The 20,043-nt window shown below is 28.5% G+C and overlaps 1 protein-coding gene across 1 annotated transcript in view; it reads right to left on the bottom strand.

Annotated features, from left to right (window-relative positions):
* Nucleotides 1–2,129: 2,129 nt before the first annotated feature.
* LOC129958320 (sushi, von Willebrand factor type A, EGF and pentraxin domain-containing protein 1-like) overlaps nucleotides 2,130–20,043 on the bottom strand; it is a 60,203-nt gene continuing 42,289 nt past the window's right edge. The window contains exons 21-32 of the mRNA XM_056070718.1: nucleotides 19,396–19,675; nucleotides 17,207–17,480; nucleotides 16,180–16,387; nucleotides 13,847–13,997; nucleotides 11,058–11,114; nucleotides 8,082–8,213; nucleotides 7,779–7,901; nucleotides 7,604–7,641; nucleotides 7,392–7,490; nucleotides 7,215–7,266; nucleotides 4,481–4,977; nucleotides 2,130–2,400 (exon numbers count right to left, since the gene is read on the bottom strand). Of these exons, the coding sequence (XP_055926693.1) occupies nucleotides 2,248–2,400; nucleotides 4,481–4,977; nucleotides 7,215–7,266; nucleotides 7,392–7,490; nucleotides 7,604–7,641; nucleotides 7,779–7,901; nucleotides 8,082–8,213; nucleotides 11,058–11,114; nucleotides 13,847–13,997; nucleotides 16,180–16,387; nucleotides 17,207–17,480; nucleotides 19,396–19,675 (2,064 nt within the window). The 3' untranslated portion in view covers nucleotides 2,130–2,247. The remainder of the gene's footprint in view (nucleotides 2,401–4,480; nucleotides 4,978–7,214; nucleotides 7,267–7,391; nucleotides 7,491–7,603; nucleotides 7,642–7,778; nucleotides 7,902–8,081; nucleotides 8,214–11,057; nucleotides 11,115–13,846; nucleotides 13,998–16,179; nucleotides 16,388–17,206; nucleotides 17,481–19,395; nucleotides 19,676–20,043) is intronic.

The raw sequence follows: 20,043 nt of genomic DNA on the forward strand, positions 1-20,043 counted from the left end.
TTCTGTTTAATTAAATGATTATACATTTGTTTTGATGCTTCATAATGTGAAAAAATTGAAACTTTCATGTACTTTACCTGTATAACCCCAGTATTTAAAAATTATATAGAAATACACAGCATTTTTACCTCACGAATTAGGTAATATTTGCAAAATTTTAAACAAATCATTAGAAAAACTTTTAATCTAGAAAGTTTTTTTTCTTTGTGCCCGCTTATAGTCAACCTTCCTAGATTTCTTTCACTTTTCGGAATATTTTTGACTTTTAACTAATATATTACTATTTCACAGAGGGTTTTTCAATAAATTTTATAAAATAATTATATTTTTAAATTTTCACATAACATTTTTGAAAGAATTCATCCCTAGCATAGTCACATACCTTTAACACTGTACTAATTTTATTACAGAATGTTTAGGTAGAGCATGAATACAATTTATGTAGAGCATGAATTACGATGTTTAGGTAGAGCATGAATACAATTTATGTAGAGCATGAATTACGATGTTTAGGTAGAGCATGAATACAATTTATGTAGAGCATGAATTACGATGTTTAGGTAGAGCATGAATTACGATGTTTAGGTAGAGCATGAATTACGATGTTTAGGTAGAGCATGAATACAATTTATGTAGAGCGTGAATTACGATGTTTAGGTAGAGCATGAATACAATTTATGTAGAGCATGAATTACGATGTTTAGGTAGAGCATGAATACAATTTATGTAGAGCATGAATTACGATGTTTAGGTAGAGCATGAATACAATTTATGTAGAGCATGAATTACGATGTTTAGGTAGAGCATGAATACAATTTATGTAGAGCATGAATTACGATGTTTAGGTAGAGCATGAACCAGCAGCGGAATTTTCCGAAACTTTCTTATATACTTCTTTATAATGGTGTGATCACTTTTCTCTCCTAAATAAAAATTATAAGTCTTGAATAAATACATGAACGCCACGATTGCTCAGATTTCTATTTCCAGTCCCACATGTGAGCGTTTTATGTTTCAGCAATACTATAGTGAAGAAAAACATATGTGCAATTCAGAAAAAGAAATGTGCTTTTTATAGATCCAATGAAACCTAAATTTGACAAAGAAATCGCTATTTTATAGCTAAATTTTATAGCAAGATTACATACCAGTTTTCATCTATCTAAGTCGTTGCAAATTTGACTTACTGCGATTACATGTATACGAATCTACAGACTAACATACAGTCACCTCTTTGACGAATTTATTTCATAATTTGATGTGGATCTGTATTTTTGATGCTAATACTGTGTATCAAATTTTATTCATCTACTTTGTACAAATTTTATTCATCTACTTTGTACAAATTTTATTCATCTACTTTGTACAAATTTTATTCATCTACTTTGTACATCTTTCTTGCATTTTGTAGTTATGTTGTTCACGTACACTAAAGGCAATGAGATAGACAAACTTCCCGAGAATGAATTTTGCTCGCAATTTTGGAGAAATCTACAAATTTTGTGTAAAGATCACATACCAAACTTCATCTATCTAGTTCAAAGCATTTTTAAGTAATCAAAATCACTGACAGACATGATTTCAAAACTGTGTTTTTCTTGCTCAAGAAGGTATGAAACGTACAGATTTTTCAAATTCTTTGATGATCACAATACTTTCACTTTGTCTTCTTTGTTTCCGATAGGGAAAAAATATTTGGATGAAGTAAAATATAAAAGACCAAAAAGAGCAAACAAAAAAAAATTATTCGCATTTTGTTTTATGAAATTTTGCAATTTAAAAATAATTTGTCGAATTCTTTAGAGTAGAAGCTAAAAATTAAAAAAAAAAATACTGAGATAGTATCAACAAAAGTAATGATTTTGTTTCATTAATTTAGTTGCTCATTTTTTTTTAATCTTAAAGTGTAAATGCTTAACATATTGTATGGTATTTTTTTAATTATTTATTATTGAATCATCTATTTCTATGCAGTATTCTAAACGTATATTGCTCTGTTGCATATATAAATCTCGTATATCAAAACAAAAATTCTGGCAGTTCCCTGTGTAACAAAAGTATAATTAATTATAAATCGAATTTGCAAAAACACTTCATTTAGAAAACCTGTTTCATTTCAATCCACTGAATTTCAGTCATATATAATACTTTATTCATAGAAAGGGATTTAAAAAAATAAATAAGTGAGATTAAGCTCTTTCATACAGTTGTTCACTTGATTCAAAGATAACTGGATTACCATCTTTTTTAGTGTATAAAATGGTTTAAAATACTATGCATTAAAAATATCGTTAACAGCTGAAGCCATTTCTCCGTAAAAATGAGATAACATAGGTGACTTCTGGACGCTTGCAGATCATCATTTTCTTCCACCTTTCGAAATATGCATTCTTCTTCTGCCTGTTAATATTAAAAAGAATGTTAATAAGGAGTATCAGTTGATTATTTAAATTAAAGAAAGCAGACTAAGAAATTAGTAAGCTAAAGATAAGGACAATTAGATTATGTTATTGAAGGAGGATTAGTCAAAAGCATTTTATATCATACCAATTACAGTGTTATTAGGTTAATATCTATAATTATTAAAACAAGCCGCCTTCGGTAACTAGCTGTTTGTTAGTAATGATAATTAGTTTTGATGAACATATTATCACAGCAAAACAAAATATTATTTTGAATTATAGTTGAATAATAAATATAGAGCATTCTTATTGGTTAGCTATATTTGCTAAATGGTGCACTGAATAAAATTGCGATATCGGTCCAGTTGTAGAGGTTAGAAGGAGGAGGAGCGATCTGAGAATGAATTATTTTGCGAATTTTTTTAAAAATTGTCGGTGGTGAAGAGAAGAAGGTCGGATGGCGATTGATGACGTATCTACTGATCATGAACTTTCAGATAAAATAAAGATTGGCGAAATCGGTTCATGGATTATGGCTGGAGCACCCTGTCAAAGATTTTCATCATTTTTCTTCAGCATACATGATGCATCGAGGGAACATAATCCTTTATAAAGAAGAAATATCGGCAAAATTGCGCCAATAATTGGGATTGGTGAACTGTTTCTTCGATTTTGTCATTTATTTTAAACATATAGATAGATACATTTGAGAATAAATAATTATTTATAGAAAATGTGAAGGTTGCAACAACATTTTAGCTGCGTTATAATAGCATCCAACATAGATTGTACAAAAATTTGTAAATTGTCTTAGATTGCTTGCTAATTTAATGATTTTATTGATAGATATTGAATATTTCTCATAATAATTTCAAGATATGCTTCCCAAAAATGCCAAAAGACTAGTTAATTTTTTTTCTGATGTATATTTCAATTCTTTCATATCAATTGAATATAAATTTAATGCTTCCTGAAATGTACAGGTTGTAATCCATCGACGATATTAAATAGTAAATAAATTTTTGATGCAAATTATTGCATTTAGAGCCTCAAATTGAACTGGAATCAAAACTGACAATATATTTCATGAGTTGGTTGCTGTCATAAAAAATTTTTCTGTAAATATTATTTACATAAGTGCACATATGACGTATAAATCAATAAACTCTTTATTTTTCATTCTTTAACTTTTCGATACAAAATAATTATTCACGTTTTATATAAGCTTAAAGTCTTTATTAACGTCTTTATTAAAGTCTTTATTATTAAGCTTAAAGTCTTTATTATTATTAAAGTCTCTTATTAACTTTTATATAAGCTTAAGTATTTATCGTAAATCAATTGAAACATTTTGAACCATTATCCATATTGTTAAAGCATAAAGTGATGTAATTAAATGATCGAATTAAGAGTTTAATCTGACTCAAGACGTCTTTCTTCGTAGTTAAGTTGTAGTTTTTACAGCACAGTTAGTTGCCGTTCAATCATATAATAACTCTATATTTCTGTGTATATTAAAACAGCTGTTTCTTTCTTCAAGTGTTACTTGAGAAAATTGAAAATTTTTAAATTCTGCCTCTCCGAAGATAGCAAACGAAAACTGGTTTCTTGCTTTCTTTTATAAAACGCGAATATGAAATATAGAACATTAAAAAATAGAAACTTACATACATAGGAATGTTAGACTTTCAAGCATAGGACAAAATTTGCATTAAAGCTGCCTTTATTGGCACTTTGAAATATGTATTGCATTATAGTGAACTCAATTTAATTCACATCTTTATCATGAAATTTGGAAAACGTTACCGTTAAAAATAAATTTCCAAAGAAGATCGCAAGGATATATAATTTTTGATAATGCAAGATTATTTGTAAAAAGAAATTGTAAATAAATTTAGCGCCCACTTAAATATTGCTAGCGGGCCCTATTTCGATTAGTCATAAATTAACTTGAAAATATTGCTCTTTATATAGTAATTGGTGGGAGACTCCTTTCTGATTTAGCAACTTTGAAATGCATCCTTATTTGAAGCTTAAAGTATGGAATAAAAATGTATAAGATCAAATAATGTCCTTACAGGATAACTATATCCTGTTTTCTTCATATGGTAATCTTGAAAGTTCCCACACACACCACACAAATTTGATGAAACGTCAAACGGAGTAGCAACGAGGATTTCTCCATTAAAATACCACTGCAGGTAAAGTCCAGATTTAGACCAAATATCTATAGTTTCATTCTTTGATTCTAAGCGGAATTCTTTGCTTTGAAATGATGAATCTACGATTTGGTTGTTCACAAATATTTCACCAATATCTGAGATACGAAGAGTTTGGCAGTCTTGAAAGATGACTAGATTTCTCCCAGTAGTTAGGCTTTGATTTGATTCCAGGTTGTTTGCTTGCTCAATTGATTGATTGGAAGCTGCAAGAGGATGATTGGATTCCAGGCGCAAACTGAATTGGCCTTCTACGCAATCTTCAATCAATGTGAAATCACATGAGGGGGAAACTTCAATGGAGCGGTAATCAAACATGAGGAGGGTATTATTAGACGAGATGGAACAAAATGCATCTGGAAGAAAAATAAATGCATTAATAAAAATAAGGAGAGAAAGAAATATATTTAACTATAAGGAGATTATGTATTTAATTTTACGGTTTATAAAACAATATCACATCAGTCCTTCATATTTCATAGTTTCATATTTATTATTTCTTTTGTAATTCTTTAGAATTTAACTATATTCTTATCTCATAAAAAATATTTCTGCACTTCTCATTGTTTTTTGGCTTGCTTATATAACAACCACTGTACTATATTGCAGCGAGAATCTATAATAATGAAAAGCTCCCCCTGGTGTATGAGTTGTTCAGTAGTGAAAACAATGGCGGCATGTACTTACTTTAGTTCAGATGTATAATAATTATAAACAAAATAAGTACTGGATAGTAGTGAGGAACTCTTAAAAAGTGAGAAGTGACCCCTAGATAGCAATGTATGAGTTATGCGATTGTGAAAATGCTATCAAAATTTAAATAATAATAAGCAAATTCAGAAAGAAATTATTAATATCATTTATTCTTATTTCTGTATTATTATTTAATCACCCTTTGCCTGTTATATTTTCCAACTCATAAGAGCTCTTCTAAAGTATTCGTTGGTAAATCTCGATTTGTTTTTTTCGCATACAATACGCTATTTCGAATGAAAACCAGCTGGAGTGGTTTCCATACACCCCCATAAAGGTGTTATCCCCTATCCCCGGAAAATTTTGTGACCTTTGAAAAGACAGAGAACACTAAGCATGTCATAGTTGTTTAATAGTTACAAAGTATTAACCTTTGGCGTGAAAGTTAGCACTTTACTGAATCTATCGTGAGATCCTTGGCGAGTTTTTTTGATGATTAATCCCTGGCATGCAGTTAATAGTACCCGAAAATCGAATTTGTCTTTTAGACGGGTTTTTCCCAACTGATTGAAACCAAAATTTTACACAGCACATTACCAGATTTGATATATTGAAATTATGTTATTATTATTATTATTTATTGTAATTTTGAGTTATATGTTTATATGCTTCTGAAGGTACAGACAGATAAATGCTCAACCCCCAATATCCACAATATTGATATTAAATCTGTGTACCGAATTTTATCCATCTAGTATTGATATCTCACTGTTTTGTAGTTATCGTGTTTATTTATGTTCGAAGAGCCGGACAGACAGGCTTTTTCTGAATGGAATTTGCTAAAAATTTTATAGGAAACAGCAAACTGGGTGCAAAGACCATATTCCAAATTTCATCCGTCTGGCTCAAAACGGTTTTGAATAATCTTTGTCACAGACAAATGGACAGACAGACATAATGTCAAAAATGTGTTTTTCGAACTCAGGGAGTAAGGATAAAAATATAAACTAAAACGTTCCTTTTGTGCAGTGCACAGTTGACCGATAATTAAACTATATTGATGCACTAAAATTATGTTGCATGTTAATTACAGAATTTGTAACTGCAAATTAACATCCACGTAATAATTTGCATTTAACATTTCCTCAACTCTGATAATTATTTCTTTACAAACAGTGTTTTACAACAGTTCAAATCTAAAGTATAAATGGCAATTTTCAAGTTAAAAGAAAGTACGATTATGCATTTTCCTCGAAACTTATTTCAATAAAGAGAATTAAATCAATATAATGTTTTGAAAACTTGGAGTTCATGTCGTGAATACGATGGCAAGAATGGAATTTTGGAAATATTGCTGCCCTTATTTATTATATTGCTGACCTTATTATATTTACCTTAACTGATCATAATGTAATAAATGAAAAATGAATGCTGTTGGACCTCTATTAATCGTGGTGATTTGTATCGAAACCAACACGGCATTAAAAAATAAATGTAATCTGGAAATAAATCACAAACATATAGTAAATACATTTTAAAATTTAGTCTTTAGATGAGTATCACCTACAAAAGAGTTGAATATACAATTTAACTAATACAAAGGAAAGATTTACCTGTCATATCATTAATGTCAGAAAAAAATGGGAAAATACAAGTAGTTTTCATTGCAATTTATTCTATCAATCACGTACCTTATCGATTTAATAAATCTATATTAATTTCTTTTATTATTTTCAGACACTGCTTCCTTTGATTTCAAATATTTTGATATAAAATCGAATCCACTGAGACTTTTATACAATGCAAATTAAACTTTCAGTTCCAAAGCCATGTCAATATATTAAAACTCTCCTCTTTTCATATCTTTAAAAAAAAGTTCAAAATATTTATAATTACTCACAAGATACACATTTTGGACAGCATTCTCCTGGTAGATGAACCCAATTTTCCTCCTAAATAATAATAATAATAATAATTAATCAGCTTAATTATCTTTCAGCAAAAATAATTAATTTTTTAATTAGCATACATTAATCAGAAACACTTTTTTAATATATATTTGAGGAAGAATTCTTACCGGGAGGCATTTTATATCAGGGCACTGTATTTGCATGCATTGCACATTTCCTCTTTCACATGTACATTCTTGGCAGTCCGACATCCAAATTTCACCATCCTATAAAAGAATGCATAATAAATCTTTTGATTTAAACATTATCCATTCAGAAATTGAGAGAACGTTTCCTTTATTACAGGTTAAGAGGTGTATTGTATAATATTGATACTTACTAAATGTACTTGATCCTCCACTTTACAGAAGCTGACATCTGTTAAAAAATAAATTCAAAGCAATGAGGTGAAATATTATGCATTCTCAAACTGGGAAATTACTTTTGTGATGCAAAATTTGTAATTATTTTTCTACTAAACAAGACAATAATAATTGTCAACAGGAAGTACATACCTTGACAATTCTTTCCGTCATTAGAAAGAAGCATGCCATCGGGACATTCGCATTCATAGGAACCCAAAACATTGACGCATATATGACTGCAGCCTCCGTTGTTTTCTAAGCATTCATTTAAATCTAAAATACAAAATATGCAATTTCTGAGAAAAAAAATTAAACATCGCCAAGATATTAACCGAAATTTTGCTGTTCGAGCGATGAAAGGCACATTCAAATCTAGACATTTCTGTACCAGAAGTGTCTTTACTTATTTAAATATATATAATAAAAATATTAAATAATAAATTGCATATTTACCATATTCGCAAAATTTTCCGTCAAATCCAGCATCGCAATTGCAAAACGATCTAGAATTATTTACGATACAAGACTGAGAATTGGCACATGGATTTGGATCACAACCTTGAACAGAATGTTGGCACATAATAGCTAGAAGGATAAACAAATAAACATTAGTTAAAGTTTGAAGTCCTTCACAAAATATACATTAGTTAAAGTTTGAAGTCCTTCACAATGAAAATTTAACAGCCATCTTCAATGTGATGCAGTTAAAAACTTTTAATTTTTCGATTAATTCACATTCTCAAGTAGAAATGGATGTGTGGAGTAATATTAAGATGTTAAAACCATACTAGAACTATTGTGGACAGACATTGCCATTTTAACCATAGCTAAATTATATACATAATATCTATACCAGCGCCGTACTCCATATATCTGTTTACAATACTAAAATGTTAAGTCATAGTAAATTGATGAGGGCGGTCATCATAATTTTCAGCCGTGGTCAGATTAAATGCGTATTACCTAAGTCAGCGTTGCAGTCAAAACTATTTACAAAATGGCAGATATTAAGAAAAAGCGCTGATCCTTTAAGCCATTCGCTTAAAGATAAATTAAGGAGACAAATACGCACACATATATGTATATCTATCAAAATAAAAAGCAATAATGAAAAATATATCAGCAAATATAATTTTTTACGAATTTTTCATAAAAATAATTATTCTAATACAATTGAAAACAATCAACACCTTAGTAGAACGACTATATCTCTTTAAAAAATTTAAGAAATTTACAAAACGCGCCCACCATGCCATTTAAATATCTCTCTTCATGTTTTTTGCAAATTTTAAATTACTTATTTCAATTATCAAGGAGAATTTCGTAAGTTGTTTGTCTTTGTAAGTAAAATTTATTTGAAAGCCCTTTTCTGTTTATAAGTAAAGAATAAAATTTATCTTATTGTATCACAATTCAATAAATTAATAAATTAAATGAAATTTCCAAGCAATTAAGTAAGTAAAATTGTAAGTAAAATTTATTTGTAAGTAAAATTTATTTGAAAGCCTTTTTCTGTTTATAAGTAAAGAATAAAATTTATCTCATTGTATCACAATTCAATAAATTAATAAATTAAATGAAATTTCCAAGAAATTAAGTAAGTAAAATTGTAAGTAAAATTTATTTGAAAGCCTTTTTCTGTTCATAAGTAAAGAATAAAATTTATATTATTGCATCACAATTCAATAAATTAATAAATTAAATGAAATTTCCAAGCAATTAAAATCAAATGAACAATTTGTAAAGTTTGTCCTGGAAGTAAGATCTGCAGTAATGCAGATATTCTATATTCGTCTTATCGGAATTTTGTTCAAACTTGGCCATTTCAGATTTACTTAGGGAAAAAAAAAAAATTGTTGTCAACTTCAAATGCAATCAACACACTACGGTCCATATTGGTTATAAAAGACGAAATAAATTGTATGTTTAGTTTTGCTTATTGTTGTTGACCGGAAATGCAATATAAGAAAATATTTTTGATACCTGTGTAAAGGAAAAATGATTTTACATGATTATTTATTATTTGCACGGTCAATAACTATGCACGATCGTTATGACGAAACCACTTAAACTTTTTGTCAAGACTTAAGTGAAGTTTTGCATTTGTTTTGAGATGAAATTCTCAAAACCTCATGTGCGATGCTTTATCCGAAGAATGAATTATCTCTATAAACAATTTTATTTTTCATTCAGTGGGACTAACTGATTAGATTAACTAAAAAGATTACGATGAATCGATAAATTTAAAAGAAAGAAAAAACTCTAAAATACATTTGAAATAAAGAAAATGGAAACCAAAATTATGACAAATATATTGAATGGAATGTTAACTAATATCAAAGAATAGAAAACTGAGTAGAAAAAAATATATTTCTAATTTTAATCATTTTAAGAGTTATTAAGTGCTTTGTAAATGCGTAGATATATCCTGCCATCATCACCATGTTTCTTAGCTTGGCTGCTAATTCGCCATCACAATCCTGAAGGTCATCGGCAGATTTTTAAATATTTAGATAAATGATTCAATGACAAGAAAACGTAATAAGTGTCGAATTACAAATTCTACAAGAAAGCGCAAATTCAGTTTTAGGCTACATTTTAGTTCGTATTGCCATTTCCATGTCATACCTCATGCCTGCGCTGATGGCACTTACTACATTCTCCAGGCCACATACAGCGGTCTTTATGCAACCATGGTTTTTTTTTATCTGCACAGAAGCGTATTGAAATCTCCATAGTTTTCCATATTTAAAACTTTACATTGATTAAAATGGATTTTTTTTTTTGACACTTACAGCGTTTTCCTTTTCATGCCTTGATTTTTCTTTCTAATTTGCTCAGTGTTTAATTCCTTTTTTAAAGTTAGTTATGAAACTTATAATTCTATGAGGAAAATATTTATATAATATACATTTAGTTTAGGAAATATTAAGCAGTAGTTTTAGTATAATAATAATTATACCGGAACAATGAAATAAAAAGCTGAATATTCTTCAAGAGTGTGCGGTAATTTTTTTCCCTAATTAAATTTTGAGTATAAACATGCTAATACATGCATATTATTTTAGTAATAATAACTCAACAACAAAACAAATTGTTTATTATTACTTGTAAAATTTTAACGGAATTAAGTATTCAGAAATTAATACATTTTAATTTATTTTTAACAAACATATTTATCAACTTCTTTTTTCTAAATTATTCATGATATAATAAATTATGGTCGATCTAATAATACTGAAAGGTTCAAAGTCAATAAATTTTACTGGATCACAAAATAGAAAAACAGATTGTAAATTATATAAAAAAAACTATCATAAATCCTGACTCTGTTGAATTTCTAAAGAAAGTTTTATAATCATTCGTGAAAGAGATGTACCGTTCCAAAAACACTGAATAAATAAGCTGATAATTTAATTATTCACTTACCTATTTCCTTTGTCGAATAGAAGCAATGACAGTCTTTCTCTGAGCAAGTGCCAATTCCTAAAAAATAATATATAAGGATATTAAATAAAATAACAAAAATAAAAGTATTGTGATATGAAGTAAGGGAGATCGAAGCTAAATAAATATATAAAGATGTAAAATAATATACCAAAAAATCATTGTGGTATACAGTAGGGGAGACCGAGGCTAGTTCAACATTGTGTGGAAAAAAGGCTAATAATTTTGATTTATTTATGATTCCTTGATTATAACTATTTTTTATATCCTAAGTATTAATTATAATATACATGAAAACATTCGATAATTTGTTTATATCAGAAACAGAAGTATAATTTAATCAATCATAATAAAAGCCTGCATCAGAATTGCAATCAATGTAAACAAATGATAGACTATTTCCTATCTCATTCATTTTGAAACCAAATCTTGTAAATTAAACATTGAAACTATTTTCCTTAATGAGAATTGTGGGTCGTTTAATGGTTTTTAAGTCGTTTAATCTGCTTTTAATGTCTTGACTCGGAGGCCGGAGTGTCTCTAGTTCAAGACCCTTTAGGGGCCAAACGTATTCCTGATGGTGTGGTGCGGAAGCTTAAAGAGGCATGACCTCTCAGGCGTTGTCCTCATCATCTGAATGCTGCTCAAAATTATATGGTCTGTCCTAAAATACCACTAATGTTACTTCAAAACGGGATATTTATGTAATACTATAATATAATATATCGTCATTGTTGCTGAAGGCATTTCTGCGAGCTAGGACATAACCAATCTTCTTTTTTCAGAATCTGTATATTAGTTCAGAATTCTCTTCATCCTTTTTACTCTTGTTTCTCTTTCGAAATTGTTTTCTTAAATCTTTCATTTTTCCATATCCTCCTTCTCTCTCTGTTTTCATTTCTTATTATGTCACCATATTCTTTTTCCAATGTTCTTTTTTCCATGCCAGTCAGTTAAGAAGGGGGGTTTTCTTTTTACTAAGTGAGGCTTTGTTTCTTTTTCTCTTTCTGATGTGAAACTTTAGGTAGAGATCTGATCTTTGAGGGTGCATGCTGATATTTAAAGATGAAGAAAAACTGCATGAATCAAAAGCAAGTCAATATAAATCTCGCAACCTATAACATGTTATAACTTGTCCCAATATATTGTGTTACAAATTACCGTATCGCGTAGTTTTGGACATTTTTGTTGCAAATATTATTGCAACGAAATCTCGGGGCAATATTACGATTAGAAAAAAAAAAAATAAAGCAGTTTTTTAGAACTTAGCGTAAGGGCAAAATAAATAAATATATTTTTGAAAAAAAAATGAAAAATAAAGATAAATTAATGTATCTTAAATCAAATTTTACTAAATATTTTTTCCTTATTAAATAACCAAAACGAAGCACATGTCCACAAATTCTTGCTATCGTTTTAGCTTGGGCACTAACTGTGTTGTAATAAGGTCTGTCGTAAGAATCATATTTAGGGAAAATTCTGATTAAAAATTTTAAAATCCTCTACTTAAAGTGCGTGTTTCAATTTTCCCTTCGTACAATTAGACTCTGGTTTCTCTATATGGTGTATGATAAATAATATATCAAAAGTAAATTTAGTGAGCATGTAGAATTTAAAAGAAAACTTCAGAATCCAACTCTTTATAGCAGTTTCATTCACATTCTGCTTTAAATGACATTTGTTGACCTGACTTCTTTCAAATTAATCTCAAAATTTTACAAAAAAAAAATGTTTGAATAAATCAATACTACATTAACACTTCCAAAAATATCACGTTATTAAAATAAGGGATGCAGTAGAAATATCAGAATTCTGATTGAAGGAATTTAGACATAAGAATTAATTCTAAACAATTTAAAAATATGGACAATAGTTCTTGACTTGAAAGATAATCATTTAATACATATACTTTTAAAAATAGAAAGATAAATTGCATGGTTTAATTATGATTCGTATTTTTGTAGGTTTTTTTTTCAATTTTAAGTAATTACAGGAGTGTGTTGCATCTAAAAATATTTATATTTCTATAACTCAGAGTCAAATCAATTTTTAAACCATTTTTCCCTTTATTCCTTCCCATTTTTAATAAAATTTCGTAATTGATATTTAAATTTAAAAACGCACGCGTTTATGGACTTAATTTTGTCATGTCGTATATTATATAATGTAAAATTATTCAGTTTGCTGAATGAATGCGTCACTTCTAGACGACGTTGAAGAAATCTTGTTTTCTCAGTTATAATATCAAACATTGAAAATATTAGTATGTTATTTAAAACTAGCAGTTTTAATGTGTAATATCTACTTGGTTAGGCATTAGTTGTATGTTACTCTATATGACATGGAAACATTAATTTTCTGTTTTTCATTAAATTATTTAAGTAAAAATAATCCAAATTCTATCTTCTATAAACAGCTGAAGTTCTATTATTTTACAAAGAAAAAAATATCTATGTTTTACCAAATAATTAAATAAATCTAGTATATGCATGATGCATTAGCAAAGATATTTAATTGAAAACATCAGAAAAATTATGGCGAAGTTAGTTTATTTCAAAAGAAAGGTATTTACTTATTTGACATAAAGAAATGAAACATGTTTTGAAATAAAGGCGCATTTAAATATATTTTGGAAATACTGATCTCAAAATTACAAACATGAAAAAACAATTGTTCAATAATTAGTACAATGCTGAATATTTTCAAAAATTTTATGAAAACCAGAAATATTTTTTTCCCTATTGGGTACAAATTGTAATGATAATCCATACCTTGACATAGATCGTTGCCAGTCGAAACAGTTACACTGCCATGCACATAATATGAAACACTCGGCCAAGGAACAACGTTGCCAACTCTGCCACAAGAGGAGAATGTTGATGTAATTTCTTCTTGGGACATAGCATAGTTCCAAACGTTGAACTAAATGAAAATAATATATTAACATTTAATAAATAAATGAAGATTGAAAACAAAAATATTGTTTTCAGAATTAGTTGGTGATAGTGATAAAATATTTTACTCAAAGAAATCTATTTACTAATGTAATGCATTAACCACACTATGAACTGACTCAAATATAGATCATGAGATATTTAAATAAAATTAAAATGTTTTTCAATGTATTTTAACTCACTTTTGTAACCGTTTATTGCATGACTCGGAAACGTTTATTGGGTTTTTTTACTACTTAATAAGGTTCAGTGTACTGTAGAGAAATATTTGGGAAAGAATTGGAATCTATGTCTTTATTATTCTCTCGCCAAGAAATTTTTTTTCCCTTGAGAAGTTGGAGTGGAATATTTGACTTTTCTAGCAGAGTTTAACTTGAACTGAAAGAGTCAGATGAAATTGCTGTACGAAGACGAAATTTTTATTTGTTTCATTATTTATTTTCTCTTTTCAAATGTCCTTAAATAATAACTTTTTATAAAAGGTGGAAATAATTTATCGAAAGTATATAATATTCTTTTAGTGACGTGTCTTTCATTGGGCTTCTAAACTGCAAGAATATACTGCAATGTCTGAAAAAAAATATATCAGTGAAATGTGCCGATATTGCTTTATTGAGATTTGGAAGATTTTATGAAATTAAAGAATTCTAATCAATAGCTGTAACTGCAGTTAGGCTGTGAAAACAAATTGACATTCCATGTCGAAATAATGCTTAGGGCGCTGCATCAACTACTGCTGAAATAGGTGAAGAAGGCAACATTATCCCGGATTGTAAAACTAAATAGCCCATAGCCGACAGAAGTTCAGAACATATCTCTGTGTCGATATATCCTTATATATAATTTTTTATTTTCTTCTGTTCTTTTCAGAGACATATCTACATAAAATGGCGCAATCGAAGTAATCGAAGTTTTACTTTGTTTTGTGAATAGAAACATGACCTTCCGAATTTATTTATATTAAGTCCGAGTTTTATTAAATACTGCTAGCTTGATTCATTTATATTAAGATTCTTCGCATATCGCTAATTAATGTAAAAAGTTTTGAAGCGTTCGTGACTCTTTTGCCCTAATCAGAAATGATGTTTGCGTACAGAATTTAATTAGATGTTTGATTGAACTTATCGATATAATTGAATGTATAGAAATATTAAAAAGAGAGAAAAATTTCTTCGCTTTTGCTTTTAAGACGTTTTATTTTATTTCTTATGAATAAGAGTAGGAAAAAAACGCTCTTTTTATTAAATTCAATTAAATTGTTCCATAGTTTTGCACCACTGGCAATTGCCCTGCCTGCTCCACCCTAGTTACACCACTGGTTCCTTTCATTCTCTGTTTTGGAGTACAGTTCCAAAACCGTTCTTATATGTAAAATAAGAATGGATTATATGAAACAGACATTAATATCTGTTCATTTAATGATGTTAAAATGTAGAAAATCGAAAACGCTGAATTCGGCTATGAACATTTTAGGTAAATAGAAGTTAAAAAGCATTTTTAAATAACTCTTTAAGAACTATTCGTTTCTGAATTGATAAGAAACTTCATTGCTTTCCTCTGCCAACAATAAATATCACCAAACACAACTATCTACTGAATTTTCCACCATTATATACATTTTTACTTCTTAAGCAACAAAAGATTACGCCAAATATAAAATTATGATATTTATTAAATTTACAAAGAATAATTTATATTTTCGAAAGTCTAATTATTCATGCTCAAAAATTGCAGGAAATAACAAATTTCAGCATTTTTGTGTTAGTCAAGTAGGCGAGAAGAGCAAAATGAAAAAAGTAAAAAGAAAAAGAAATGAGGGTACATCTTGATATCCACGGCGACCGCTATTAAAACGACACCAAGAATAATGCCAAGCTAGAATTATTCGCGTTTAGTTTGGAATCCAAAGTGAAAGTGTGTATGTTTGCTTTCAGTTTGGCTAGTTTAGCTTCCATTTACGTGAGTTGGAGATTTATCACGGTCACCGTATAAATCAAGCTGTATCAAAATGAGTCTTAAATTTGTTTTATGGAATTCTATAGAAAATGTCTGTGTATAAGAGATCAATATTTTATTTTTAATAAAGAAATTTATTGATAAGAAGAAGAAATAATTTTTTAATGAATCGTGTTATTGACAAACCAACTTACCTCAGTAATTTCTCCAGCAAAAGCTTCAGATATGCTAAACGTACCACCTAAGCTATCTTGCTCTTGTCCTAGCACGAAAAAACCTGGCCAAAAGTATCTTCCATCTCCCACATGGGTACCGTTGATGATAATTTTTCCATCCACAAAGAACGACCATTTTCCTTCATTTCTCTCCCAAGTGACAGCATAATGATGCCAGTCAGCATCACTGTAGGAAATCGAAAACAATAATAATTGTACTGGTAAATATTTTTTTAAAAATTGTCTTTAACATTCTTTAATATTTGTTTTCTGCAATTGTTTTAAAATTAAAAATGAACTTTTATTTTTACTGAAATTGTAAACTGAGCTAGATAAATTTCTGCAAATTTTCCTTTCAGAGAAAATGCGTTATATGAATTTAAATTAAATCGAGTAATATTCTAATCAGTTTAGAAACATCTCCATGAAAATGAGACATTTCTTTCTTAATTTCAGTTTATTGTACCCTGACAGCTTGTTGGATCTTAGTATATGATCTACTATTTCTCCTATAGCTATAATGTAATAAATTCTTAAATTTTGAAGTTCTAGCGAGCCCAAGGTATGAATCAACACAAAATATGCGAATTTTAATTATTTATCTTGATTTCTAGTGTATGCATTAATTATCTGTAAATAAGAATTTTTTAATTTAAAAATTATCTTGGAATATATTTTTTTCTAGAAAAGTTATATATTTATATTAGTAGATTCTCCATTAGATCAGATAGACTTAGTGTTTCATCAACTAAAATGGATAAAATTTCAGACAGAATTATTGTTATATATTATAAAATGATAACTAAGGGTAACGTGGATCGATAAGAAAAAATTGCATCTTCACTTGCAAAATGAAAATTTTTTAAGAACCAAAATTTGGAGCCCCTTTTTTGTGTTAAAAATTATTTATCAGATTTTACAAAAACGCAAGCTACTATTAAAGAAACTAAAAAGGCTTTTATAAATTGGTCAAATTAGGAATGAAAATATATCAACTCAAACTTGCCTATTGGCGACGTATCCAGTATGTAACATTTCTCCGTGTAAATAAAGCACTATTCTGTTGATATCAAACAGAGTTAAGGCGTTGTCAACCAGTTGTTTCTTCTCCTCGTCATAATAACTGTAAGAAAGCGGAGTAGGCCTTCTTTCTGGAGTATTCAGTTGAGTACGCATGAAGAAAGAAACAGTGATAGCATATAACAGATCTTTATTTTCCACTTTTGCGTAGTTTGAAGTGGTAGGAGATTTGAAATTCAGAGAATATACTGGAATAATTTCTGAAAAAAAAATCCATTATGAGCACTCATACTTTATATTTAATATTCATTTATGACCAGAGATTGCTAATATCTTTTGAAGATATTCAATTTTTTTTTTAATTTAGTAAAATCTATGTACATAAAAAAATCCTTTATTTGTAAAAATATAGAAATTAAACAAAAATAGCCACTTGTAAACAAAAAAAAAACATTTAATAAAAAGTTTTAATCCTATGCAAATAAATTAATAAACTTTCATTTGAAAATTTTACATTTTTTTTAAAAATAACAAATAGAACAAAAGATATGAAAGTGCAAATATTTTTTTAAAAAATTAACCCATATTAAAAAGAAGTGAGCCTTTACTAAAAAAGTAAACCCTAATTAAAAAATAAACCCTTCGTAAAATAAACATTTTAACTTTTAAATTAAAAGAATAATTTTTTTTAAAGCTGTACAGTCAGTTGTTTCAATTGTAATGTTTGGTAATGAATGATTTCATTGTGCATGGCTGTACTATTTTACATAAATGTTGAAATATGCGATTATGTATATATTACGGTCAATATGATAAATCGTTTATTAGTTATCAATTGATTGATATAATAAATCAATTAATCACTTTTACCACTTATTAATCAATAGATGATGTGCTTGTCTAGACGGACTGTTATCCTGTTAGCAATATCTCAGGTATGATTGTTTCAGATTAACTAACAAAAATTGTTGCAGAAAATCTCATGCACATTGACAGTGTGCTTAGGAAATAAAAAAAATTATTTTTAGTACAATTTAGATGTAAATAAACAGTACCATTATAAATTTTGTTTTACACATTGGAATCTTCTCTATCCATAATATTCGCAAACATTCTAATTAAAACTAATTACTGAAATAGGTTTGAAACAAATAGTGAATCAAAAACAGAAAGAAACCAGACATTACACAAACTTGGAACTATATAAAATAATGAATTTTGCCAAACATGAACCTTTAAGTAAGATAAGGAGGATTAAATGAGCAATAAAATGACTAAATTTATATTAAAAGACATGAAAACTGCTTAGAATTATTACATAAAAGAAACTTAATCGATCTCAAGAATGACAAAATTCGATTCCGAAATGTACCCCTGAATGACCCTGATACAAAATAAAATCAATGCTTAAAAAATATTAGCAATAATTTACGAAAAGGAAAATACTGTGAATCATGAGACCTCAGGTTATTAATCCTTGCTACAATACAGTATAAAAAAATGTAAATAACATAGAATGTTTAAGATCCTGTAACTAGATAGTGTTCACAATCACTCAAATTAAAACAAATGATTAAAATCACATTGAAACATATGATGTTCTAATTAATACAAGAAACAAAATACATAGCCAAATAAAAAAAAAAGAACGCTGAATGTAAAAAAAGAAAGGAAGAACTCAGGGCTATCCATATGTGCCTCATAAATATTTTTGGATTTAATAAAAATTATTATTCGTGATTGCTTTCATTAATCGCAGACATAAAAAATGGCCCCCCCACCCCCGTCAAAACAGCGTTACGACATTTCTATAAAGAATATCATGCCTGCTCTTTATGCATAACCATGCATAAAGCGATAATAACCGATAAATCACTTTGTTCGTAACATACTCCCTTAAATCTTTAAAAGTATGTTTTATTTTCGAACACAATTCATTTAAATGAATGATGACCTCAGGTTATTAATCCTTGCTACAATACTGTATAAAAAATGTAAATAACATAGAAAGTTTACGATCCCGTAACTAGATAGTGTTCACAATCACTCAAATTTTAAAAAAATGATTAAAATCGGATTGAAGCATATGATGTTCTAATTAATACAAGAAACAAAATGCATAGCCAAATAAATAATAAAAAGAACGTTGAATGTAGAACTACGAAGTAGAATTACCTTCCTCGCAGTGAAGTCCCATGTAACCTGCAGCGCATTTACAGATGGGAGAATCAAATCCATTTTCACAAGAGCCGCCATTGAAGCAAGTATAATTGAAACAATAATCAAATTTTTCTTCGCAGTATATTCCCTGAAATCCAGGTTTGCAATTGCATTCAAATCCATTTTCATTAGAGGAACAGGTTCCACCGTTTTCGCATACAACTGAGTCACATGGACCAAGTTCTTTTTCACAGTGCTCCCCAACATATCCTGGAGGACAACAACATCTGTATCCCTAAAAGATCATACAAAAATAAACTTCAGTTTATAAATTAATCAACATATTTATTATTAAAAATTCTTTATTTGCAAAGACAAAGGTCGTTTAGAGTGTAATTTAAAGCATATAAACAAGTGCATAAAAAGCCATTAAAGCTCTTTGGTTTAAAATAAACTGAATGAATATCATGAATTTAAATAACTTTAATAGTATATTTTGTCCAAGGCAATCTATTCCTGGAAGACTAATAAAAGTGCTTGTAGAACAGAGATAAAAAAAAAAAAAAAAAAAAAAAAAACCGTGAGCAATTAATTGCAACAATTTCTAATCCAAAATAACATTCCTATTCCAATTATATAGTATATAGTAGTTAATATATGGTT

This window comes from Argiope bruennichi, chromosome X1 (assembly GCF_947563725.1).
Source record: "Argiope bruennichi chromosome X1, qqArgBrue1.1, whole genome shotgun sequence".
NCBI lineage: Eukaryota > Metazoa > Arthropoda > Arachnida > Araneae > Araneidae > Argiope > Argiope bruennichi.